The following is a 26,751-nucleotide window of genomic DNA, read 5'->3' as shown; positions in this document are numbered from 1 at the left end:
CTTCAGCACAGTTCCTTAACGAACAGTGGTGTGTGGCCTTCACTTTCCTAACAGTATCTGTCCATCTTCTCCTTGCCTTTACCTTTGTCCTTTTGGGCACAGGGGTCCTGTCTCCTCAATGCAAGCACAAAAGCTCTTCGCGTTACTTTGCAGCGCTTCGAGGGAAGAATAAATGTACCCTCAGTGACCTGAGCACTGGGTTTGGTCAGGGATTCATACAACTCCTTCATGTGAGAATGAAGGACAAAATGGAACACCAATAAACAGTTTCATATGAGAAATATGTGCTTTATCTTCCATTTGCCAAATATATGCTTTTATTTAATTCTAGACAGAGCACTTAAAAACCAGAGGTCACCCCAGGCAAAAGGTACAGAACTGCAAATCTCTTTTCCTTCTCATTTGGAAACTTGTTCATACGCTTCCAGCATTTCCTTGATATCTGCTGCAAATTCACCAAAAGGCACAATGGCAAACCTCTGACATGGTGAAGCAGATGTTATCTTCTATTCATTTGCAAATCTAGATGGTTTCACATAGAGCAGAATTGTTCTGCATTATCAGATTACATTCTGTAGTGATTTTATTCTTTTGTAAAGGATCTTAAACAGGATAAATGATGATCAGCTTGAAAGCTGCCATCTTGGGAGTAAGACGCACACAATTCAGCTGTTTGCACAGAAAAGCAAGAAACTTTCAAAGGTGTTATCAGCAGTTACATAACATTTTGAGAAAAGGAGATCTATCAACAGCTCTGAAGGTCTCGGCTCTTAACTGGGATATGGTAACAAGTGGCATTTCCTATTTCTAATTCTTCATAACGAGATCCAGTTTGATGAAGTAAGGTGCAATTTCTGTCCCTAACGTTAGAATTACCTTAAGTGAATGGCAAGACTGTATGTGGATTTGACTTCCCCCTTAACTGCAGTAGGCAAGAGATAACAATGACATTTTTATTTAATCATAACAAAAGGTCTTGAAATTCTGCAATTGGTTAGAGACGCTGTGAAATTAGGTTTTAAACAAATGCCAAATGACCAGACTTAAAGCAGGAAAATGTGTCTTCCCTACACTAAAGGTGTGAAAATCCTCCCTTGTGCTTCGTACTAATTGGTCCCTTAGGACCAGGGCTTGAATGGGCCCTAGAGCCTGTATTCCCTTCTCAGCTGTCAAGGTGCTCACTATGTGTCTGAGGGAGGCGCACTGCGATGTGAGAGAAGGGAAGGCTCGCACTAGCGGTCGGTGCTGGTTCTGTTCTGTGGAGAAATATTAAATGTCACTCAAACTCAGGACCAAATTCTTTTACAATTACTGACAAAATCCAAACCTGACTGACCACGCATTGCTCTCTGGTGTTTCTCAGATTGCATTTCTGCTAACAGTGGCAAAAGGAAAAAAACTGAGGGAACACAGCTGCTATGCCACACTTCCCCCTCACACTTTCATCCTTAATCCTGTTATTCTAATACTAGGCATTGGCTAGACAGACTGCTAAAGCACAAGCAAGACCTGGGTGGATCAGGAGATGGGGGTGAATGGGCAGTAAAGTGCAGTCCAAAATCAATCTAACCCTTTCTTCCCCCCGCCCAAGCTATACAGGGAAGTTTGTACAACTTAGTTTTGTCTTGTGACCTCTAGAACCACCTCTCCTAGCACCACCTTGGACTAGCTCTGTGGCTGGCTGACCTCATACAAGGCCTTAGCTATTTTCTCCAGCCTCTCTCTGTATTCTAGTTCTCTATAGAGGGATACATTGACTCCTTCGAAGCCATACATGGCCCCCCACCAGCACGCGGCAATAGCCGCTGTGGAATCGGAGTCCCCACCGTGGAAGAAAGCCCGGTGAGCGAGCTCTGTCCAGGAGTTTCCAGCACCAAGTATGGCATCGTAGGCAATCATTGGGGCATCGTGCCCACTGCTGCCACCCCAGCCAGAGTAGCTCAGGGAAACATAGAATTCATCTCGCTCCTTCACGCCATATACGGGGGGGAAGGTAGGAACAGACACTCCATCTGAAATTCCCCTGGCCTCCAGGTATTTTTCCCACCGTTCTTCAAAGTAGGACCTACAAAACAGGGGAGAAAAGTAAGCAAAAGTCCCAGGGCAGCAGTAGGCAGCACTTCTGTTTAACTAGATGGACACCACAGCTGTCAGCAAAAAACATGAGAGAGAGAACTCAGCCCACCTGCTAAACCAAACAGCAAATCTCTCCTGTCTAATTGGAGACATTAGCTGCATGACACACAGGCGATGAGAGGATGAGACTCAAAGGGAGGAACACTTAAGCCTTTGACTCTTCCCTCCAGGAGAGGGCAGTAATGCACAGACAGGGATAAATAACCCATTGCATTGCAAGGGATTCAAAGTGACAGAAAATAAGTAGAGAACCCAAATCCTGCACTCAGATAATCTCCACAAACTGCGTGTGTGAATGGATTCAGAGTCCAAACCAGGATCCGTATCAGAATATTTTAGCTGCCCCTCGCCCCCAACCCTAATGTGCTGGGGTCTTTCAAAATGTGTATCTGAACTTCCCACCTCAGCCCCAACTCAACAAATTAATTTGCCTGGTGCCTCAGGACTGCTTTCTTCCAAGCTGAGGTAGCTTATTAGTGATGGAAGATAGAGCTGTATGCCTCCCCGCCCTTTTCTGAATTACAGATGAGCCAATCCTGATTACTGCCAATTTGGTATTTGCCAAACAGTTTACGCAACCAAATTTCAGCCTATGGTTTGTCTGAAGTGTCCACTGGAGACAGGGTAACCAGATGTCCCATTTTATAGGGACACTCCAGTTTTGGGGGACGTTTTCTTATATAGGCACCTATTCACCCCCTGTCCCATTTTTTCACAGGTGCTATCCGGTCACCCTAACTGGAGAATTTATTGGTATCTCTGCCTCATGATTAGATGACAAATTTTACAGGAAATTTCTGAATAATGAATAATCATTGGTGTTAAAAATTGTGTGCGACTCTTGAAAATTTCACACTTTTTTTCACCAATGGTTGTCAGCCATTTGAATAGCCAGTGAATGACTCCACAAAGAATAGTGAACCAAACGTGCTGTTTCTTAGTCACAAATATTCACAAATCACTTTAGTATTCAATGAGCTGTTGTTGAAGATCATCATCAACTGGTGTAAATCTGCATCGCTCCAGCTGAGGAACTGAACCCAAGTGTTGGTTTTTAAGCTAATTAGGACACTGTGAATTACCTTGGATAAAGTTAAAATCCCCTTCCTCCTCCCCAAGCTACCTCTTTTTTTAGAAAGAACCTTGTTAGACTCTGAAAAGCATGAATAATTCCCTCCCTCTCTGTTTCAATCACCTCAGCACTCCCTAGCTCTGTCTGACATCAGCGGTACAGTTTGAACAGAGAGGCTGTTTCGCAGGATGTCCAGAAGAAAGCTCATGGAGAAGCATGTTCTCTCATAAGTTTTGCAGGCTGTAGGATTGGTTTTAGCATCAGAAACATCAGAACCCTTGAGTGCTTGTCCGAGTTGAGCTCGGCTCTGAAACTATTTGAGGTTCTCCATATTTTGTTTCAGAGTAGCAGCCATGTTAGTCTGTATTCATAAAAAGAAAAGGAGTACTTGTGGCACCTTAGAGACTAACAAATTTATTTGAGCATAAGCTTTCATGAGCTACAGCTCACTTCATCGGAAGCTTATGCTCAAATAAATTTGTTAGTCTCTAAGCTGCCACAAGTACTGCTTTTCCCTATTTAGTGTAACAGCCCCAGTCTCTAGTCATTCAGGCTCTAGGGAGGAAGGATGGTCTTGTAGATGAGATGCAGGGAGTTGGGTTCTCTCTTTGGCCTCATTAGAGAACTCAAGTATGGAGGATGACAAGTTGCTTAATCCCCTCTTTCTCCATCTGTAAAGTCATACAGTCATAGCGTTCAAGGCCAGAAGCGACTACAAAATCATCTAGCCTGATCTGTATCTCGTAGGCCCCCAGCACCTGGACACTAACAATAGGGACAGCAATACTTCCCTCCCTCGCAGAGGGTTTAGAAAAGTTAGGTCGCTGGGTGTGTAAAGCACTTTCATAACCTTCCAACAAGACTGCAGAGAGGCCTGAACGTGCAGGAGTGGGCAATGCAGAGGAAAGCTGTGGCATTGGGTACAAACCTTTCCTATCCTAGGGCCCGGTTCTCATTGACACAAAGACAGTGTAAAAGGGCCATGACGCAAACCCTCCTTGTTGGGATCCATGAAACGGACTCCTTTCACAGAACAGTGTTCAGACCCCATGGCTGAGGTTGCTGAATGCCTTGCATTCGATAGTCTGGAGAGACTGATAACCAGACATTTGGGGGCCTACAAATTCCAGTCATCTCACCAGCAGAACCCAGCCCAGCTCACCACTGCTTCAGGTTCTCCTTCACAAAGTAGCCAGACTTCTGGATGTAGACTTTAGCCTGCGGCAGCACTTCCATTAGTCCCTTCCCCCATCCGTGAGGGGGCTTGCGATTCACAGCATAGGCGGTAAAGAGAGCCGAAGCCAGGGATCCCAGGTAGCCAGTTGGATGATGATGGGTCATTCGACCGCTCTCGATGCTGACTTGAATCAAGCTGTCCAGCTGCTCAGGATGACAAAACCTCAGCCCAATGCACATGGACCGCATGGCAGCCCCGCATCCTCCGTCATTCTTGTTAAACGGAATCCTCCAGCCATCTGGTTTGTCTGGCTGCAGGCCCAGTGCGTTTTGAACGCAGGTAGAACCTGTTCAGGAAGGAAACAGACTAATAAAGGGAAGCCTTGATCAACAGGCCAGAATGTTCATTTAGAATGAGGAATGGTGAAAGCCAGAGGATAGGCAGGGAAGGGAAGGAGCTTTCCTGTGTACCTTTCCTAATTTCATATCAAGACCTAATTTGCCTCGCTTACCTATGTCTCTCTACTTCAACTGCTGAAATAACTTGTATAATCCCAAACCAAACTCACTTACAACACTAACCTTAATGCGTGTGTGTGTGTGTGTGTGTGTGTGTGTGTGTGTGTGTGTGAGAGAGAAGAGAAATATATAAGACAGCATCAAAGTCTCAGTCCTTGTCAAAGCCAACAAAATAAAACAAGTTTGGCATTTTCAGGCCAAATTTAGTGTGTGAAAGCAAAGAACTAATTTTAAAAAGTTAAACAATCTTTTTGATTGCCCCACCATCACCACCACCCCCAGACTGTGTGTCTCAACAGATTTTGTCAGACAGCTCCTAAAAACTTCTTCTCTGGCAGAGGAGCACATACATGACAAATTTCAAATAGCATGACTGAAGTTTTGAACATGTAAGATAAGGGTAAAAAAATCAGTCTTGTAACAGAAAGCTAGCTACAGCTGTAACTACAGAGAGATTCTTTCTCTTAACCACCTAGGACAATGGCAAAGATTGTCAATGTGCCTAAAGTAAGGTACATCCATCCATACTTTGGGAATTAGGCCATCTCTTCTTAGGTAACAAAGCTGCTAGGCACCTGCAGTTTCCTTTGGCTTACCCAGAGCCATGAGTGTTCCTCAGTTTAGGTCCAAAGCATATTTATAGCCTAACAACTGCAAGGCTGTCTAAATCATCAGTGGTAACTTTTGTGTCTCCATGTCCCTATTCCACAAGCATCCAGATATTCCCCTGGAATGTTTGCAACCCAAACTGCAGCATTGTACGAGTATGGGAAAATAAAACTGGCTAAACTGTGATTGCTATATTTTCATTGTCCTGCTGAGGAAAAACACAGAAAATTAAACAGCAGAACTAGTGAAAAGGGATTTAGATTTTACTAAATACTAAGGTGTTACCGGTAAAGATCATTATGGTTTTGAAAAATGTTTGATGGGGCTTATCAGTTTTCTTGTATTTAATTTCTTATCACATCTGTTTAAAATTTATTTTTGTGTATATGTGTATGCACAAGATGTATACTGCATACCAAAAACTACAGCAGAACCTCTGAGTTACGAACGCCACCGGAATGGAGGTTGTTTGTAACTCTGAACAAAACGTTATGGTTGTTCTTTCAAAAGTTTACAATTGAACATTGACTTAATGCGGCTTTGAAACTTTACTGTGCAGAAGAAAAATGTTGCTTTCCCTTTATTCTTTAGTAGTTTACATTTAACACAGTACTGTACTGTATTAGTTTTGGGGGTTTTTTTCTCCTGCTGCTGCCTGATTGTGTGCTTCCAGTTTAAAATCAGGTGTGTGGTTGACTCGTCACTTTGTAACTCTGAGTTTCTACTGTATGTTAAAAGAATATTAAGGATGCAAAGCAAAGTACTGAAAAGTTAGAAAATGGCAGAATTAAGGTAGCCCATGAAACCTTAATTTGACTCCCTTGTGCATATACAATATCATACTATCTTTAATTACATGGTCACTACAGCTGCCTGGGCATTGGAATTCCGCAGGATATTCCCAAAATAAACAAACAAAACCCCTACTAGTTCTGTATCCAAATGAAAAGCTGAAATTTCCCATGGAACAGAAATGCCAAAAATTTCACTGATAAGGTTGAAATATTTTATTTTGATTGTATTACTTATATAGCCAGTCAATTTACCCAGCCAGTTCCAGTCTTTCTCCCCAGCCCCGCACAGTTTGTTCCAATCTACTTCCTCCATTGCCCCTCCCCAATCCAGCTCTTGTCAACTCCGCATTTGGATCAGGCTGCTTTCTCCTCCACACTGCTAGGGTGCCAGCAGGGCGGGGATGGGGAGGCATTGAGAGCACAGGACAAAAAGGCTTCCTGCTCTCAGGTCTGATGCCAGGCCCTATAGTGGCCCCCAGCAGCAACTGCAGAGACAGTCATATCCTGTTTAGCCCCTTCCACCCTGGGCTGGAGCATGCTCGGTGCAGAGAGAATCTTCAGGGAATGTAGCTACCAAACTCTACAACGTCTTTACTGAGCATATGTAAAAGTGAAATTTTTTTTTTTCCCAAAAGGCTTATAACTGGGCCATATGTGGGCATATTTTTCACAGAAATTGCAAAGGCATATCCTTGACATAAAGGTCACCTCCCTGCCAAATTTCACGTCCCAGATCCAAACACGGAGATGCTAGAACTTCTCGAAGAAACTGTTGTAAGAATATTAGCAAAACAATGTCTTTTTCCCAACCTTGTTCTTGGAAATGGCAGAACCGTTTTATTTGAAACTTTTCAGAAAAATCAGTCTGATGCAGACAACTCACATGGAAAATTTCAGCCTGAACACTTAGTTTGGTAAAGTTATAAGCAACTATAAACAGTGGCAACTCTCTGGTAGCCTTAACTAAAGAAGGAATGAGAGAGAGAAAATTAGACTGAGGAAGGAAACGTTGTTTTGTATGGTACAGATACAATTTCAGAAGGATTACCTGGAGATCTGCCAGCCATGTCATCCATACAGTCCTTGTAGTGCTTTGCTATAAGGGAATAGAGCTCTGGAAAACTTGGCTGTTTCCCAGCAGCTACCAGAGCTTCAGCCGTAGCCAAGTGCATCACTGTGTCATCGCTGACTTTCCAGCCTGCTATACTGATGTTTCCCAGCCCCCCCTTCTGTGCAACCTGCCTGTGAATCTCCTGGCCATTCTGCAGGAACTCCCATTTTCTATTGTAATAGCCCAGGGTATCACCAACTGCGCTCAGCACCATGGCTGCCACATAGTTCTCAATCAGACCTGAACTCATGCTGTGCCTCAGGGTGGCTCCGCTTCGTGGACTCTGAAAATCAAACAAGTATTATTAGTTTGGGAGGGTGCTTCATTGTGTATCTAGTCAAGCAAGAGCCATACTCAAAGTCTTAAGAGCTGGAGCATTCAGCCTTTCTGCACCTGCTGGGCAATTTAACTTGCACAAATAGCTCTGAAATGCAGTATTTGCACACTTTGCCTCACAATCTGTATGGTTAGTTTAGCTTCTGAGTAGGGAATGGCCTGTGGGTGTTCTACTGGGAAACCAATATAAATTCAAACCCTGTTCTGAACCAAGAGTAGATCCCACACCAGCCTTCCATCATACAAGCTTCTAGGCCTTGGCCTATAGCATGTTTCTCTCAGGATCTGACAAAGTACACATTCTTATTCCCAACTACATTCAGCTGCTGCCATCCTGGCCCAGGTAAATTACAGATGCAATTGAGAATAAAGTTATTTATAAGTATTAAAATTTGGATTGATTGGTTTTGTTTTTTTTAAAAAGTGTGATCCATATAACACCCTCAGGTTGGTTGGTTAAGTGGTTTTGTATTAAATCTGTAGTTAAATAAAGCTAACCCAACATTTCTTTATTCAAAAACCAGACAACATATATCCCCCTGCAGGATTTGCCACCTTGTTATAGTAACATTTTGATAAATGCTTAAGAGCCTGAACATGAAATTGTTTGGTCTATTTTTATTGTCTGAGAAAAATGCAAAAAGAAAACCATATCAAGAGTGAAAGGTTAATGTATTAATCAATTGCTATAGGTTAAGAAAGTGATTTAAAACAAAAATGAAGTACAGTTGCACTCTGAAGAGTAATTATAGTGGTCCAGCAGCGCCCCAGAGTTAACATTATATTACAACTTCCATTTAAAGATCAACATTTTTAAGTCTTCTAAAGTTGACATGCTTAGTAGGAGTCCTTTGAAATTTGGTGTGCCCCAAGAGAGTGCAGGGTAGGGGCTATAAAGGCTTAGGACCTGAAAAAAATAACCATTTTTCAAAAAGTTTCTATCTGCAGTTGGTTGCTGTGGTGTAGGAGTTTTTTTGCACAGAGCTAGAGCTAGAGCTAAAACTATTGATGTGAGGCAGTTCAAAATGGTCTCAATCTGTCTAGTTTTACCCAAGATAGTGGTGACACCCACTAAATCTTTGGGGGATACAAACTGAGGACAAGATTTGAGAAAATGTACATTGTTTACAGTGCACACCCGCCAATACAGAACAATGGCTAGAGGGTTTCCTTTCCTTCCATTTTATAGGCTTTAAAGGCCGACGCTTGGACGGGCTCTAAAATCCAAACAGTTCCTCAGATTGCTTTGAAACTGGGTGTGCCTCATGGGGGCACAGGCTTAGAGATCCAGACTTGGGGTCTTTTGACCAAGGGGTTGCCGAGTTACAGCCTCTCCCCGCCAAAACTGATTTCCTTCTGCCTTGTACTGTTCAACTGAGGGGTACTAATGACTGGATGAATCACAGATCTCATTGACAGGTTTCAGAGTAACAGCCGTGTTAGTCTGTATTCGCAAAAAGAAAAGGAGTACTTGTGGCACCTTAGAGACTAACCAATTTATTTGAGCATGAGCTTTCGTGAGCTACAGCTCACTTCATCAGATGTATACCGTGGAAACTGCAGCAGACTTTATATATACACAGAGAATATGAAACAATACCTCCTCCCACCCCACTGTCCTGCTGGTAATAGCTTATCTAAAGTAATTGTCAGGTTAGACCATTTCCAGCACAAATCCAGGTTTTACAGCTGTGCAGTCACCCTGCAATTGACATAACTAAGAGTAAGTTAATCATAAGCCCACACCTAAAGCAAAAGGTTTGGACTAAGTGGCTACAATTTGAGAGTCATAGGTGGCAGGGGATTTTTGGGAGAGAGGGTGGAGTTGGTGCGGCCAAGTGGGACATGACACTGGAACACTCAGCATTAGCGGGGCTATCAGTCTATTCCTGGCGCCTAGGAATCTGAATAAACCTCTCTGTTCTCGGGGCCAGTTGGTAGGGTAGCTCACCACTGCACTGGGTTCCAGCTCAGGGCTCTCAAGCTAGACAAGCAGGATCCGAGTTCATTGACTCAGGAAGGAGTTCAGGGCACCAGCAACCTTCCCCCAGGTCACTGCAGGCTCTTCAGCCTCTTGGTCTGTTCCACCCTTCCTGGGGTGTTGTCCCTTGGTAGCTCTCTAGCAGTTTGCTGACAGGAGTGCCTTTCGCCAGTCTACTCGCTCCTCTGTTAGCCACCCCACCCCTCTGCGTCCCAGCCCTTTTATCCTTCCAGCTGCTGTGAGGCTGCCAGTCAGCAGTGCCTGTATTAACCCTTTGGTTGTTGGGCCAGCATGGGGTACATACACTCCATGACGGTGGGAGGCAGGAATTAAACATATGAATGCTTTCTGGGAGGGAGGGGCATTAAGGGGCAGAGCAGTGGGGGAACAAGGGGAGAGGGGTTTGGGGCTGCAGCAAGGGGAGAAGGATAGCTGGAGATAGGTGATAGAGGAGAGAGAGGTTGGGGGTGCAGTTGAGGGAGGCGTGAGGGTTAGGGAAATTGGAAGGGCAGGATACTGAATTGTTGGGATGAATGGCATGGAACTGGGGGAGAATACAGACGGGCACCTGTGAGCCCCACATTCTTCCCTCCCATGTGTGTGCCCAAATCTGAAGGGCTCTTGCCCCTTGGGCGGGGGGGGCTGAGCCCCCCACCTTTTCCTCTCATGAGCTGAGGTGTGGGAGGCCTTGTTGCTTTGGGGGTATCTGAATCCCTCTTGCTGCCCTCTCTGTGAGTGCTAGGATCTAAGGGAGCTAGTGCTCATCCAACTTTTTCCCTTTTTGTCCTTTAATAGCATTAGATGGATTCATGTGAGTGAGAGTACATGGGTTGCAAAAACAGGTGAAAGGTTTAAACCATTCAGCAACTGTGGGGTTAGCAGAGTAAAGGTATGTGTGATAGGGCATATTAGAGCATTGCTGAAATAAGGCAGAGTTAAGATTGCATGGACAGCCTTAATTCTACGTTTCCTGGTTTTTAGAAGTTTGACTTTTGCTCCACTTAGCGTTCTGCAAGGGGACGACATGCCGCCAAGCAACCCTAACTCTGCCGGCATGTAGTTTTTTTTGCCATTGAATTTTATAGAAATGACCCCTTATTGCCTCGATCTACCCCGTGTGTATATTCAGAGTTGGATCTGTTTAGTTTAGTGAAACCCCTTTCTTTCTGCTACATTTCACTTCTGCAATCCCTGCAGAACCAGCCCAGTTGCAAGTGTGAGCTGGCGCCTATTCCTTTCTGCACATCAGGCCTTTGCATACTTAGTTTCAATCAGTTGCACCTGTGCAAAATCACTGAAGATGCTTAAATGCAATAAGAGGACAAGTAGGAAAACTTACAGATGGAGGCTGTCAAGGTTCCTTCCCCACTCTGAACTCTAGGGTACAGATGTGGGGACCTGCATGAAAACCTCCTAAGCTTACTTTTACCAGCTTAGGTTAAAACTTCCCCAAGGTACAAATTAATTTTACCCTTTGCCCTTGGAATTTCCACTGCCATCACTAAACTTTAACTGGGTTTACTGGGAAACGTAGTTTGGACACGTCTTTCCCCCCAAAATCCTCCCAACCCTTGCACCCCACTTCCTGAGGAAGGTTTGGTAAAAATCCTCACCGATTTGCATAGGTGACCACAGACCCAAACCCTTGGATCTTAGAACAATGAAAAAGCATTCAGTTTTCTTACAAGAAGACTTTTAATAGAAGTAAAGGAATCACCTCTGTAAAATCAGGATGGTAGATACCTTACAGGGTAATTAGATTCAAAACATAGAGAATCCCTCTAGGCAAAACCTTAAGTTACAAAAAAGACACACAGACAGGGATAGTCATTCTATTCAGCACAGTTCTTTTCTCAGCCATTTAAAGAAATCATAATCTAACACATACCTAGCTAGATTACTTACTAAAAGTTCTAAGACTCCATTCCTGTTCTATCCCGGGCAAAAGCAGCATACAGGCAGACACAGACCCTTTGTTTCTCTCCCTTCTCCCAGCTTTTGAAAGTATCTTGTCTCCTCATTGGTCATTTTGGTCAGGTGCCAGCAAGGTTACCTTTAGCTTCTTAACCCTTTACAGGTGAGAGGATTTTTCCTCTGGCTTTACCCCTCCCTTTATATTTATGACAGAGGTATAGAGGCTGCATCTGCATCAGGAATTTTAGACAAGCCTCCCATGTTTGTACACCAATGCGAGGAGCCTAGGTAACAAAATGGAGGAACTAGAGCTAACGGTGCAGGAAGTGAAACCAGATATTATAGGGATAACAGAAACATGGTGGAACAGTAGTCATGACTGGAGTACCGATATTGAAGGGTATGTGCTGTTTGGGAAAGAAATAAAGGTAAAGGTGGTGGAGTAGCATTGTATATCAATGATGAGGTAGAATGTAAAGAAATAAGAAGTGACGGAATGGATAAGACAGAGTCTGTCTGGGCAAAAATCACATTGGGAAAGAAAGCTTCCAGAGCCTCCCCTGTGATAGTGCTTGGGGTGTGCTATAGACTGCCTGGATCTAATGTAGATATGGATAGAGACCTCTTTAATGTTTTTAATGAAGTAAATATTAATGGGAACTGTGTGATCATGGGAGTCTTTAACTTCCCAGATATAGACTGGAGGACAAGTGCTAGTAATAATAACAGGGCTCAGATTTTCCTAGATGTGATAGCTGATGGATTCTTTCATCAAGTAGTTGCTGAACCAACAAGAGGGGATGCCATTTTAGATTTGGTTTTGGTGAGTAGTAGTGAGGACCTCATAGAAGAAATGGTTGTAGGGGACAAGCTTGGCTCGAGTGATCTTGAGCTAATTCAGTTCAAACTGAATGGAAGGATAAACAAAAATAAATCTGCGACCAGGGTTTTTGATTTCAAAACGGCTAACTTTAAAACATTAAGGAAATTGGTTAGGGAAGTGGATTGGATTGAAGCACTTATGGATCTAAAGGCAAAGGGGCCTGGGATTACTTCAAGTCAAAGTTGCAGAAGCTATCAGAAGCCTGCACCCCAAGAAAGGGGAACAAATTCATAGATAGGAGTTGTAGACCAAGCTGGATGAGCAAGCATCTCAGAGAGGTGATTAGGAAAAAGCAGAAAGCATACAAGGAGTGGAAGATGGGAGCAATCAGCAAGGAAAGCTACCTTATTGAGGTCAGAACATGTAGCGATAACGTGAGAAAGACTAAAAGTCATGTAGAGTTGAACCTTGCAAAGGGAATTAAAACCAGTAGTAAAAGGTTCTATAGCCATATAAAGAAGAAGAAGAAAAAAAGGAAAGAAGAGGTGAGACCGCTAAACCCTGAGGATGGAGTGGAGCTTAAGGATAATGTAGGCATGGCCCAATATCTGAACAAATACTTTGCCTCAGTCTTTAATGAGGAACTTAGTGAGAATGGTAACATGACAAACGGGAATGAGGATACAGAGGTAGATATTACCATATCCGAGATAGAAGCCAAACTCGAACAGCTTAATGGGACTAAATTGGGGGGCCCAGATAATCTTCATTTGAGAATATTAAAGGAACTGGCACATGAAATTGCAAGTCCATTAGCAAGATTTTTTAATGAATCTGTAAACTCAGAGTTTGTACGGTATGACTGGAGAATTGCTAACATAGTTCCTATTTTTAAGAAAGGAAAACAAAGTGATCCAGGTAACTACAGGCCTGTTAGTTTGACATCTGTAGTATGCAAGGTCTTGGAAAAAATTTTGAAGGAGAAAGTAGTTAAGGACATTGAGGTCAATGGTAAATGGGACAAAATACAACATGATTTTACAAAAGGTAGATCGTGCCAAACCAACCTGATCTCCTTCTTTGAGAAAGTAACAGATTTTTTAGACAAAGGAAACATGAGTTCCCTACATCGCTTGGTGAACATACCATTCTCCACAAAATTTGAATTTTGCTGTCTGTTGGCTAGTGTCTCCTAAAGATGTGTAATCACATGGTACTTCATGGACAGGTCACTTTTCTTACCCCACAGGGCTTATTACAAAAATCTACAATGCACAATTCAGTTATGGGAGAATGTAGAGAGATGCTTGGCGAGGACAAAAATATTGCAGGAAAATTGTGTTGTAGGAAGTGGTTGTAAAGGAGGAGAGGATATTGGTAGACAAGCAGAAGGTTACTTTTCCATGATTGTCATATTATGGCCACCAAATGCCATCTTTCTTGGCTTCTTCATCATATGGCACCTTGGTATACACATTGCCTGAAACAGGTGAAGCATGAAGGAGGATGGCTAGGTTCTAGGGGTCAAAATCTCAGTCTGAACCCATCTTTTTGATATGTAGTCTTGGCTGAATAGGAATCCAGGCAGCAGTTCTTTGCTTCCACAAACTTCCAGTCAGCAGACCCAAGTGGTGGGTAGCATGGTGAATCATAACTGTCTACAGTACTGACTGTTGTGTATTGTTTGTTGTGAGGAGTGCTTTGGTTGGTTGGTTGGTTTTTTTTAAATCTCCATGATGAGATTATTTGTATTCAGATTGAACTTTTTGGATTGTTTGGAGGCAGAGCTAGTTCTGGACAGGAACAGAATTTTCTTTGCTTGAATTTTAGCCAGTATGACTTGCAGGAGGTATTTCAGGCCACTCCTTCTGAATCCAATTCATGCATCTCCTGACTGATGAACTCTACTGGAGAGACAGGGAGTCTGTTTTTAGAAGAGATTCTTAATTGTTTCCACGTGGGAGAGCAAGGTGACATTTTTAAATAAGGAAGTGATCATTTGGCTCAAGAAACAATCACCTGACATTGATTTAGTTGGGGATTGGTCCTGCTTTGAGCAGGGAGTTGGAATAGATGACCTCCTGAGGTCCCTTCCAATCCTGATATTCTATGAAACACAGTGGATCTAATTTACCTACATTGCAGTAAGGCATTTGATACCGTGCTACATGGGGAATTATTAGTTAAATTGGAAAAGATAGGGATCATTATGAAAATTGAAAGGTGGATAAGGAATTGGTTAAAAGGGAGACTACAGCGGGTCCTACTGAAAGGTGAACTGTCAGACTGGAGGGAGGTTACCAGTGGAGTTCCTCAGGGATCGGTTTTGGGACCAATCTTTTTATTACTTACCTCAGCACAAAAAGTGGGTGTACGCTAATAAAGTTTGCGGATGATACAAAGCTGGGAGGTATTGCCAATTTAGAGAAGGACCGGGATATCATACAGGAGGATCTGGATGACCTTGTAAACTGGAGTAATAGTAATAGGATGAAATTTAATAGTGGAAAGTGTAAAATCATGCATTTAGGGATTAATAACAAGAATTTTAGTTATAAGCTGGGGACGCATCTATTAGAAGTAACAGAGGAGGAGAAGGACCTTGGAATATTGGTTGACCACAGGATGACTATGAGCTGTCAATGTGATATGGCCATGAAAAAAAGCTAATGTGGTCTTAGGATGCATCAGGCGAGGTATTTCCAGTAGAGATAAGGAGGTGTTAATACCGTTATACAAGGCACTGGTGAGACCTCACCTGGAATACTGTGTGCAGTTCTGGTCTCCCATGTTTAAGAAGGATGAATTCAAACTGGAACAGGTACAGAGAAGGGCTACTAGGATGATTCGAGGAATGGAAACCCTGTCTTATGAAAGGAGACTCAAGGAGCTTGGCTTGTTTAGCCTAACCAAAAGAAGGTTGAGGGGAAGATATGATTGCTCTTTATAAATATATCAGAGGGATAAATACCGGCGAGAGAGAGGAATTATTTAAGCTCAGTACCAATGTGGACACAAGAACAAATGGATATAAACTGGCCATCAGGAAGTTTAGACTTGAAATTAGACAAAGGTTTCTAACCATCAGAGGAGTGAAGTTCTGGAATAGCCTTCCAAGGGAAGCAGTGAGGGCAAAAGACCTATCTGGCTTCAAGATTAACCTCGACAAGTTTATGGAACAGATGGTATGATGGGATAACATGATTTTGGCAATTAATTGATCTTTAACTATTCATGGTAAATAGGCCCAATGGCTTCTGATGGGATGTTAGATGGAGTGGGATCTGAGTTACTACGGAGAATTCTTTCCTGGGTATCTGGCTGGTGAATCTTGCCCACATGCTCAGGGTTCAGCTGATCGCCATATTTGGGGTTGGGAAGGAATTTTCCTCCAGGGCAGATTGGAAGAGGCCTTGGGGGTTTTTCGCCTTCCTCTGTAGCATGGGGCACGGGTCACTTGCTGGAGGATTCTCTGCACCTTGAAGTCTTTAAACCATGATTTGAGGGCTTCAATAGCTCAGACGTAGGTGAGAGGTTTATTGCAGGAGTGGGTGGGTGAGATTCTGTGGCCTGCATTGTGCAGGTCAGACTAGATGATCATAATGGTCCCTTCTGACCTTAATATCTATGAGTCTATTGCAGGTCGAGCATTGGCTAGAGCAATAGTGTAGACAGGGCCCAGGGGTTTTAAGAGTCAACAGTGTGCCCTTGTTGCCAAAAAGGCTAATGGCATTGTGGGCTGTATAAGCAGGGGCATGGCCAGCAGATTGAGGGACATGATCATTCCCTTCTATTCGACATTGGTAAGGCCTCATCTGGAGTACTGTGTCCAGCTTTGGGCCCCACACTACAAGAAGGATGTGGAAAAATTGGAAAACGTCCAGCGGAGGGCAACAAAAATGATGAGGGGACTGGAACACATGACTTATGAGGAGAGGCTGAGGGAACTGTGATTGTTTAGTCTGCAGAAGAGAAGAATGAGGGGGGGATTTGATAGCTGCTTTCAACTACCTGAAAGGGGGTTCCAAAGAGGATGAATCTAGACGGTTCTCAGTGGTAGCAGATGACAGAACAAGGAGTAATGGTCTCAAGTTGCAGTGGGGGAGATCTAGGTTGGGATATTAGGAAAAACTTTTTTACTAGGAGGGTGGTGAAGCACTGGAGTGTGTTACCTAGGGAGGTGGTGGAATCTCCTTCCTTTGAGGTTTTTACGGTCAGGCTTGACGAAGCCCTGGCTGGGATGATTTAGTTGGGGATTGGTCCTGCTTTGAGCAGGGGGTTGGACTAGATGACCTCCTAAGGTCCCTTCCAGCCCTGTATTCTATGATTCTATGAACCAGCCTGTTGTCTGACCATGCTCAGGATAGATCTAGACAATTCTGTGCTTAAAATGCCAGTGGTCGGTCTGCACTAGTGCTCCAACCCTTGGTATAATTTAATACCAATTTAGGGGACATTTACCTAAGACACTCTGTGAGCAAGGACAGAGCAGTTTGGCAACTTGGCAGAAATCACACAGGAAGTCAGCATCAGATCAGCTTGTGTGAGTTAGTCATTCTAAGTGAGTCAAGGGATTTTTTAGAAATTTGGTTTTAGATTTATTTTAAAAAAAATCCCATCTCAAGCCTTGGGTGCTTTAACACAACATAAAACTCACAATCCATCCAAAAACAGAGAACCAGGATAGGCCAAACTTAGGGGCAGATTTTAAGGTCGGAACATGGTCAGCAAATATGCAGCATAGCCACATCGCTTTAGGCTTTTTTTAATATAAAAAGTTTAAAGTAAACAAATAAAACAAAAATCACAGGCCCAAACCTACGTGGAACGTCACCCAAACTGTGTTGGTTTGCGTATTCTCAATTACTGGAACCTCACATCAATGGCAATACTTTTCCTTGGCCAATTGTTTTATGAGGCTGTCTTGTCTTTCTCTGTTGGAAGGAGAGCAAGATCACTCAACTGTGTCTGTGGTAGTGTTGAACACACATAATTTTTGACACATCTTAATGTGCTCATTTCACATTCAGCGCAAGGCACTCCAATGAGCAGGGTGAGAGTCAACACAATTATTTCCATTTCTGGTAAAACATCACCGGGATAACTTGACACTATGAAATTCAAGTAGCTCTGGACTCCAAGGGACAAACCGAACACCTCTGTGTCCTTTGTTTTTCAAGATGAATAATTTTACAATCTCATGAACCAAATCTAAAGAAAAATTAATATTTCCCCATGAGTTTAAGACCTTTCACTTTGACTCTGCTAAAGTTATATTTTTGAAGTCACCTGGGATGGATAAAACCAAATCAAGCAGCTACCTCTTGAATTCCCTCACACTGAGATTTTAGTTCACTGATCATATCTAAGACCTCAAAATATTTCCTTTGATGGTTCTCCTTTGTTTCTAACACACAATTGTGTACAAATGCATCATACATGCATAGTACACATCTCTTCCTGTGGCTTGGATAGTTTGTATTTCCATAACTCATTGCTTCTCACCTGGTCTGAGATTTTTACAATTTCCCGCATAATTTTTTTCAGATCTGAGATTGCTGAGCTAATTCACTGTGTTGGAGGACTTGGATCAGGTCAATTTTCTATGACCGAAGGATTCCAGAGACTGCTGCCATGATAATGAAGATCCTATGCCACCATAACAGACTGAGGTAGAACAGCCAATCCATCAGACATGTTGCTTTTTGCTCAATATATGTCCTCACTACTCCTGCATTCAGCCACAATTTCATCTTCTTGGCATTCAATAATACTCTAATGCATTTACTATAGTTGCCTCAATGGCTTTCATTTGCACTGCCCATCTAGTCTCGCAGAGTGCTGTTCGATATAAAGGTCTCCTTCATTCTTTAGGAGCCTGTTCCATTTCAGCTGCTGCATCAGTCCTGACAGCGACTTCAGGGCCCTACAGCGCATCATCAAGTTCCTCTTCTCTTTGTAAAGCTGTACTCTCTCAAGCAAGAGTTTGAAGATCAAGATTATTTTTAGACTTAATCATTAGGTTTTCCACATCGATGGCTCGTCTGTGAAATATTTATGTATTTCCTGCAAAGCTGTGAAGAAAATCTTCAGGTCTGGATTGGCCATATCTTCAGAAGCATGAACCAATACTAGGTTAATTTGATGTGCTAGGCCAGGCCTGCAGAACATGCGGCCCCCGTGGGCTCACTGTGCTGCCTGCGGGGGGGTGTAGGCAAGCGGCGGGGTGGGGCAAGCAAACGGCTGGCTGGCCAACCAGTGGGTGGGTGGGCAGGCGGGGTGGTGAAGAGGCCAGTGGCTGGGGGCAGATGAGCTGGCGGCGGGGGAAGGGGGCTGAGGAGGCAAGCGATGAGTCGGTGGCTGAAGGGGGGCATCCATTTTCAGTATTTTAATTTTTGTTACTGTGTTGTACTTAAAGTACCGTACAGGATCTTTTCAGGGGGAATAAGGCAAAACGCCACATTTATTAGTATTACATGTAATAACCAGCACTATCATATGCATAGGATGTATATCACGCTCCTGCACTCACATACACACACACACTCCATCGTGCTGTTGTTACCAACGAGCTGCTCCCCTTAATTTCACTGGCCAGGTGAGTTAGATGGGGGAGGAGTGGAGCCGGGCTTCTGCCGATCCGGATCGGTGCTCTGATGTTGACAAGACGAAACCCAGGGTTCTCTGCAAGACACCTCACTTTTATAGCAGCTTCCCTCTTATGCAAATCTCCCAGATTCAAAATCTGGGACTGTGTCCGTTGGTCCTTTTTGCTGCTTTTCTCTGGGCTGGGGGTTGTCCCAATGCTGCAAAGAGGGTGTTCCCAAAGGAAGGTGCTTGCTTCTAATCCCCGAGGCCATCAGTATGTCTGCTCTTCTCTAGTCAGCCCACTTGACAAGTTTAATTGTCCTTGGTTTGGCTCCCATCACCTCTCCAAGGGTTGCAGCTGTCTGGAGGTGCCTGCCTACCACCCCTGCCTCATTCACACCTCATTCATTCAACAGGGCAATTGATTACAAAGTGGGGGGAAGATCTTATTCTACTTCTAGCAAAAAGACATTTTTCTTTTACCTTAATTATACTACCTTAGGGGCCTGCTATATCATATTACCAAGGTTCAATACAAAGTCATATAAAAGTTATACAAAAATGCATAATGCAGAGATTTATCTACAACTGCATTGATTGACTGCTGTGTGCAGTAATATAGTGACCCCTGGGTCTTTGAATGAGGCTTTATACTGGGGAGGGGTGAGGGGGGGCAAAGAGGCAAGCAGTGAGCCGGCAGGGGTTCTAGGGGCGGGCATGCAGGTTTCTGGCAGGGGAGGGAGGAGGTGAAAGGAGGCGAGTGGTGCGTGGGGGACTGACTAGGAGGGACGCAGCAAGCCAGCAGGGGGCTAGGGGGTGAAGAGGGGTGTGATGGTGGGGCTGAGCGGGGCAGGGACGGGTCCTATTTTACTGCTGTGATCTGGTCACCCTATTCACGCCGTTTCTTTCCCCCTCTACAGGCTTCCAGTGTGCCATGCACCATGAGATAGCTCTTTGTGTGTGACTGTGAGTGTTTCCCTTGTGTGTGAATTTATTCAATACAATCTTGAGCTTCATAATGGATACCATGAGTGAAAAGAAAAAGAGAATCAGAGCACAGAGTTTTCAACACTGAATGGACGAATAAATACTCGTGTACTGTTTCCAAAGACAAAATACTGTGCCTTGTGTGTCGTGAAACGTTAGCCATTCCAAAAGAATACAACCTTCGGCGGCACTTTGAAACTAAACATCCCAATCTCGCCAAACTGAACCCAAATGAAAAAATAATTAAAGCAGCCAGTTTAGTGAAAAACCTTAGTGGAGAACAGCAAATTTTCAAGAAAGTGAGCACTGAGAATGATACGGTTACTAAAGTAAGCTTCCAAATTTCTAAGGAAATTGCTGTTGCTGGGAAATGCTTCACAGAAGGCGAGTTTTTAAAAAAGTGTATGTTGACTGCTGTATCTGAGTTACGTCCAGAAAAGAGGGGAATATCTGAGAATGTCAGTCTAGCACGCATGACTGTACAGAGAAGAATAGCTGACTTTTCTACCAATCTAAGTGATCAGTTAAAGCAAAGAGTCAGTAAATTCTGCTTTTACTCCCTAGCTATGGATGAAAAGACTTTAAAGACACCGCCCAACTTCTTATTTTTATTAGAGGTATTGATAAAAACTTTGAAATTACTGAAGAACATGTGCTCCATGATAGGTTGCACAACCGGAAAAGAAATCTCCAGTGAAGTGATAAAGTGCACGAATGATAAGTCGGGATTAGATTTCACAAACTTGGTGGCCATTTGTACTGATGGTGCTCCAGCTATGTGCGGAAAAAATGTTGGAGAAGTTACTCTTCTTGAAGAATTTATCGGGAGACAAATAACCAAACATCACTGCATTATACATCAGCAGGTTTTGCGTTGCAAAGTCTTAAAATTTGAGCATGTAATGTGAGTTGTAGTTTCCATTGTAAACTACATCCGTTCTAGAGGACTAAAACATAGGACATTTCAAGCCTTTCTTGAAGGGGTAGACGCCGAGTGCAGCAACTTAATCTACCATACGGGAAGTGAGGAGGTTGAGTAGAGGAAGAGTGCTCCAATATTTCATTGCTTTGAAAGAGGAGGTAGCAAAATTCCTAGAAAATGGGCCAATAAAATTCCCAGAGCTTGAAAATGAGTCCTGGAATCAAGATCTCTTTTTCTTTTTGTGATATTACAGCACACCTGAATGATCTCAACATTCAACTTCATGGAAAAGATCAACTTATATTTAAAATGTGTGCAGCAGTGAAAGCTTTCAAAATGAAACTGAAACTTTTCAGAAGTCAGCTGTCAAAAGGCGAAATGTGTCACTTTCCCACTTGTGCACAGCGTCTCCCTCAGCACAAACGTGCCGAGTTAGAAGAAAAATATGCAAAGCACATTAATCTTTTGATTGAAGAATTTGACAGAAGACTTACTTTGTCTAAAGAAGAAGACGTCCAATTGAAGCTGACTGAAGATCCCTTTTCTGTGGAACCAGATTTGCAGTTGGAGTTTATTGAACTTCAATGTTCGGCGGTTTACCGAAATAAGCACAGAGAAAGCAGCCTGCAGGACTTCTACAAAAGTCTGGACAATGAAAAATACAATTCAAATCTTATCGAAGTTGCACTGAAAACGTTCAGCATTTTTGGAAGCACTTACATATGTGAACAAACATTTTCCATCATGAACATGAATAAAAACAAGCATCGTTCTTCTCTGACTGACGACCATTTGAAGACATTATGAAAATATCCACTTCAAATATCACCCCCAAATACGACAACCTTGTTGCCCAAAAGAGATGTACTATCTCTCATTAAATTTGCAAGGTAATTATGAAAAGTACAAATATTTTCTTTCAACGGAACAGGTGTTTTTCATTTTTCCATGATTCATTAAAAAAACTAAAATTAAAAAAAGTTTGCTTTAATTGAAAAATTCTTAATAAAGTATCACTACCCCCCGCCCCTCCCTTCCTTTTTGGCCCACAGCTGTTTCGGCGGGTCAGCGCTGGGGAAGGAGGGTTTGTTTCCGCGGGGCCGGGCAGCACTGGGGGGGTGGGGGGGGAGGGTTCGGCAAGGCCAGGGAGTTTTGGCCCTCAGCTGTTTTCTTTGGAGTAATATGGCCCTCACCGCTTTATGGGTTGTGCAGGCCTGTGCTAGGCAATGGATATATGGTGCACACACTTTGCCTCCCTTGCCTGAAAGATGTTCTCTCTCTTTTGCTTGCATTCCTCCACGAGGTCCAGCCATAACACTGGCCCCAACATATCCCTGTCATAAGAACAGCCATACTGGGTCAGACCAAAGGTCCATCTAGCCCAGTATCCTGACTTCCAAAAATGGTCAATGCCAGGTGCCCCAGAGGGAATGAACAGAACAGGTAATCATCACGTGATCTATCCCCGTCGCCCATTCCCAGCTTCTGGCAAACAGAGACTAGGGACACCATCCCTGCCCATCCTGGCTAATAGCCATTGATAGACCTACCATCCATGAACTTATCTAGTTACTTTTTGAATCCTGTCCAGACATGTATTTAGGGTCTGATCCAATACTTGTCAAATAAAACTTCAGTTAACTTGTCACACAAGGATGCAGCATCTGCCTCGCTTATTGCCACAAATGCTCTTTTATATCTACTTTTCCTTTGATACGATCAATATTAAAAAAGTGAAGCCATTTGATCAACATGTTTGCATCTGCAATGACAGTAAACAACTTCACTTCTTTGCAGCTAGTAAATATGTGCTTCCTGGTTTCTGAGGCAAAAAGACTTATATGTTCATCTGTAATTTTCTTGCTCAAATATTTATTCTCTTGGTGTCACTGGTATGTCAGGCAGAAGTCGTATTATCTCAGGCAAGCAGCTTCATAATCAACTAAATACCACAACAGATGCTCTCCAACACTTCACAGTGGCCGTGAAAAGGGAGACCTAAACTAGCTAAAGTTTTGACTGTCATGCAATATTTTTAATACTTCTTGCAACTTCCTGATATTTTCAGATGCTAGTTTATCAAAACATGTATCGATACTTGTGAAGGGTCAAAACTGTAAAGCTGCCATATGTGACTACAGATGTTGTTTGGTCCTCCCATGAACAGCCATTAACTTTAGCATATTCTTCCAATCATTGAAACCTTTTACCCATGTTGATTTTTGAGCTTCTGTATCCCCAAAGGTTTCAGAGTAGCAGCCGTGTTAGTCTGTATTTGCAAAAAGAAAAGGAGGACTTGTGGCACCTTAGAGACTAACCAACTTATCTGAGCATAAGCTTTCATGAGCTACAGCTCACTTCATCGGATGCATAAAGTGGAAAATACAGTGTATCACCAAACAATCACCAAACGTGACAGTATGTGTAATCTGAAAGATATGAGCATGCTAAGCTACTTGACATGCAAATCTTCATGCAGTGCTTTTATCATGCTGTAAAATGAACATGGGAAAATGGCATCTTGATGGAAAAATTGAAACTCTCCATTTGGCATATCACACTTGACGGGCAGGCAAGGACCAATCTGTACAAGCATACGCAATTGCTCCAGTGATAAAACTGAATCGTGAAAGTGACTTATCATATGGGAACTTCAAACCTATTCCAGCAGGAAGACTGCTTTGACCTGCTCCATTGTTGGCCTGCTCATCCACTGAACCTTTGGTTTTGCTCCTTTCAAGTTCTTCTGCAGGGTCTCTGGTTTTACGATCATCTATGGGATCTTTGGCTACATTGGGCTGCAGCTAATCTACAGGCAGAGGCGGATTAACACGTGCCCAGGGGCCCGGCCAATTTGGGGGCCCCCGCAGGAGTGCCAGAACCTGGGTAGAAGTGGGAGGGGGGCCACGGTCACCAGAACTGTGGCCCTGCCCCCTGCTCCTCCTCTTCCCCCCCCCCCCCGAGGCCCAGCCCCCTGGCCAGACCAGAAGCTGGAGCCGGCAGTGGTAAGAGCTGCCCAGGGAGCTCAGGCCACTGTGGGGAGCCCCGGAACCTGTATCTGCCCTAAGTAGGGGGCCAGAGTGTCCAAGAGCAGCCCCCAGCCCAGTGGGACATGCCACTGCCGGTGGGACACAGGGGCAGGGCTCCGGTCCGGCCTCCTGCCCCCTCCCCAGGGCCCATAGACATGCTCTGTGGGGAGGGGAGCCCTGACCTGGCCTGGGAGGCAGTAGGGAGCCCTGGGAAGGTCACAGGCAGCAAGGAGCTGGGCAGAGAGCTTCTCTGGCTTCAGCAGCCACTGCACTCCACCCAGGCTCGCTCAGTGCCTGTGCCCAGCTCCTGCTGCCAGGCTGCCTCTGCTGGGTCACCCCACTGCCGCCTGGGCTTTGTGCCTAAGGCAGCAGCCACATGTGGCATCGCTCCTCCTGTCACCTCTAGCCTGAGGTTTGCAGTTTTGGGGGGGGTAACACCACCCCCACCTCCCCAAACTATACCCATGTAGCCGCTGCTTTGTGCCTGCCTGAGGCTACTACGCCTATGTTAAAAAATGGGCGGGCATAGCCTTCTCTCTTTAAAAAAAAGCGGGGGAGATGGCCTCCCTCTTTCCCCCAATTCTGGCGCCCCTGAGCCCCCAGAGTGTGGGGGGCCCAAAAGTTCTTTGTGCCCAGGGCCCCAGTAAATCTTAATCCGCCTCTGAACTGGAGCAACCCCAGCAGGCTGGGGAAACTCCTGCTACTATCAGCCAACGCTGGGCATGTGCAATGCTGTGGGATTTGCAAAGGCATTGCATGACAGGTGGGGACGGGTCCCCTGCTTGGACTCCCTTTAAAACTGGGGGCTGACGGCCAGGGTGCAGGTATTAGACACAGCACAACCTAGGTAACTGCAACAGCCCTGAGGCAGCCGGGGGGGGGGGGGGATGGCCATGGAGACTTGTGAGAGGAGGGCCCCAGAATCCAGCAGGGCGGGCAGTGGAATAGCTGGGGCAGCTGTAGACTGCCACGTGCCCGTGCAAATCATGAGAACGGTGGGGGTTAGCTAATGTTTGCAAGCGCTTGGAAGAAGTAAGAAGTGCTCAGCCTTGGGTGAAAGGCGGGAGTGCTATTTCCTTCCTCCCTCCCCCCAGTTTCATCCGAGCCAAAATGTTTGGGGGGAGGGATAGCTCAGTGGTTTGAGCACTGGCCTGCTAAATCCGGGGTTGTGAGTTCAATCCTTGAGGGGGCCATTTGAGATCAGGGCAAAAATTGGGGATTGGTCCTGCTCTGAGCAGGGGGTTGGACTAGATGACCTCCTGAGGTCCCTTCCAACCCTGGTATTCTATGATTCATCACGCCCAGGGCGCGGATAGCCAGGAGAGGCTCTGAGCCTGGCCTGTGCATTTCAGGAGAGAGAGCTGCCCTCGGCTAGCCTGAGTTTCTTTCTGTCGCTCGTTCACAAACTAGCTAGAGGAAAGCGGCGTTCTGCCTCGCTGAGCGCCTCAGGGCCGGGACGGGCACAGGGCGGCCACATTTTACAGTCCCGTTGTAAGAAACGCTGTAAAGAGCGTGCTTAAAAGGGAGGAATTACTTGCAGTTCTGCAGCCGAGCCCTCTTGCGGAATGTGACTCTTCCGTCCTGCGGAAGGGGGTGGATTTGATTTGCAGATGGAGCAGCCAATCTTTTCTCAGCAACCGCTTCTGAGGGCAGCAGCTGACCCCTGTTTCATCTGCGACGTAGCCTACCAGAGGGAAAGGAGAGAAGCTTCCAGGGTGTGGGCTGGAAACGCAGCCCCTAAAATGCCGCACAGCAGCCTAAAGCAAAGCAACCATTACCAGACATCTTCTGTAAACTGGTTTGTGGGAGGCTGAGCCATATTCCATTCAGGGGAGAGTCTCTTCCTTACAGTGCTACTTGTAACTTCCCAGCGGGGTGGAAGGATATTTTCTTAGTGAAAAGGACAGGAGGACTTGTGGCACCTTAGAGACTAACCCATTTATTCGAGCCTCAGCTCTCGTGCGCTCTAGCCCACGAGTAACATTAAGGAATCGATGAATTTGAGTTAAGGGGGGAAGGCTCCCTGGAGCGCTGATGATGACTTCAGTATACAGCACACGGAACAGGATTGCCCAGCTGACTTCACTATACGCCACGTAGAACGGGCTTGCCCAGGCAGTAATACCAAGGGTGCGTGTGGCAAAGTTACCAAGGTCGCGAGGACAGTACCTCTAGTGGTGTGCTCCTAACTTCATAGATTTTAAAACTCAGACTGAAGGCACCCAACTGCAATACTTCCATGTGCTTCCGTCTTCCCGACCTGCAGTCTGAAGGCGGGGTTTGAGATGGGCAGCTTCACAGCCTCCACTACACGGAAAAAGAACAGGAGGACTTGTGGCACCTTAGAGACTAACCAATTTATTTGAGCATGAGCTTTCGTGAGCTACAGCTCACCTCATCGGATGCATACTACACGAAAAGACAGCGCACAGCAGCCTTCAGCAGTGATTAACGTGGTGGGGCTATGAATCTGGGAAGAGCAGCTTTGCTAACGACAGTGCTTAATTAAAGTGCGTCCTTCAGTGACCCAGCTTGATTAAAAAAACACCGCTTTGGCTAGGTCTGCGACCTTTGCAAATCCTCTTCACCCCTCCCCCCCCCCCCACCCCAGCCACTGGGAAGGAGTTATGAGGTTTGTACGCTGAATGTAATCTTAGAGGGAAAAGACCTGGGCTGCCTCTTTTTGATTAATCTCTTCAGAGGATAGCTACCTCTAGAGCTATAGAACAGGAGAGGGATAGCTCAGTGGTTTGA

General features: G+C 44.6%; 1 protein-coding gene across 2 annotated transcripts; it reads right to left on the bottom strand.

The window, feature by feature from the left end:
- Positions 1-267: 267 nt before the first annotated feature.
- Positions 268-25,588, bottom strand: ADPRH (ADP-ribosylarginine hydrolase). Of its 2 annotated transcripts, XM_077820209.1 has the most exons (5): positions 25,532-25,588; positions 21,463-21,613; positions 7,355-7,700; positions 4,371-4,731; positions 268-2,065 (listed from the first exon to the last, which is right to left on the bottom strand). In XM_077820209.1, the coding sequence occupies exons 3-5, from the start codon at positions 7,665-7,667 to the stop codon at positions 1,666-1,668; spliced, it is 1,074 nt and encodes a 357-aa protein (XP_077676335.1). In that variant the 5' UTR covers positions 7,668-7,700; positions 21,463-21,613; positions 25,532-25,588; the 3' UTR covers positions 268-1,665. The 2 variants fall into 2 exon arrangements, with proteins under 2 accessions (XP_077676335.1, XP_077676344.1); XM_077820218.1 differs by lacking the exon at positions 21,463-21,613 and having other exon boundaries at positions 25,532-25,570.
- Between the last annotated feature and the right edge of the window lie 1,163 nt (positions 25,589-26,751).

Source organism: Eretmochelys imbricata, chromosome 1 (assembly GCF_965152235.1).
Source record: "Eretmochelys imbricata isolate rEreImb1 chromosome 1, rEreImb1.hap1, whole genome shotgun sequence".
NCBI lineage: Eukaryota > Metazoa > Chordata > Testudines > Cheloniidae > Eretmochelys > Eretmochelys imbricata.
This window is presented reverse-complemented; position numbering and strand designations above follow the sequence as displayed.

Bases quoted from the DNA above. Each gene is read 5' to 3' on its own strand.
- ADPRH (XM_077820209.1), bottom strand. From the start codon at position 7,667: ATGAGTTCAGGTCTGATTGAGAACTATGTGGCAGCCATGGTGCTGAGC. The intron at 4,732-7,354 runs GTAATCCTTCTG...CTTCCTGAACAG, and splicing joins CATGGCTGGCAGATCTCCAG to GTTCTACCTGCGTTCAAAAC. The intron at 2,066-4,370 runs GTGAGCTGGGCT...CCTGTTTTGTAG, and splicing joins AAGGAGAACCTGAAGCAGTG to GTCCTACTTTGAAGAACGGT.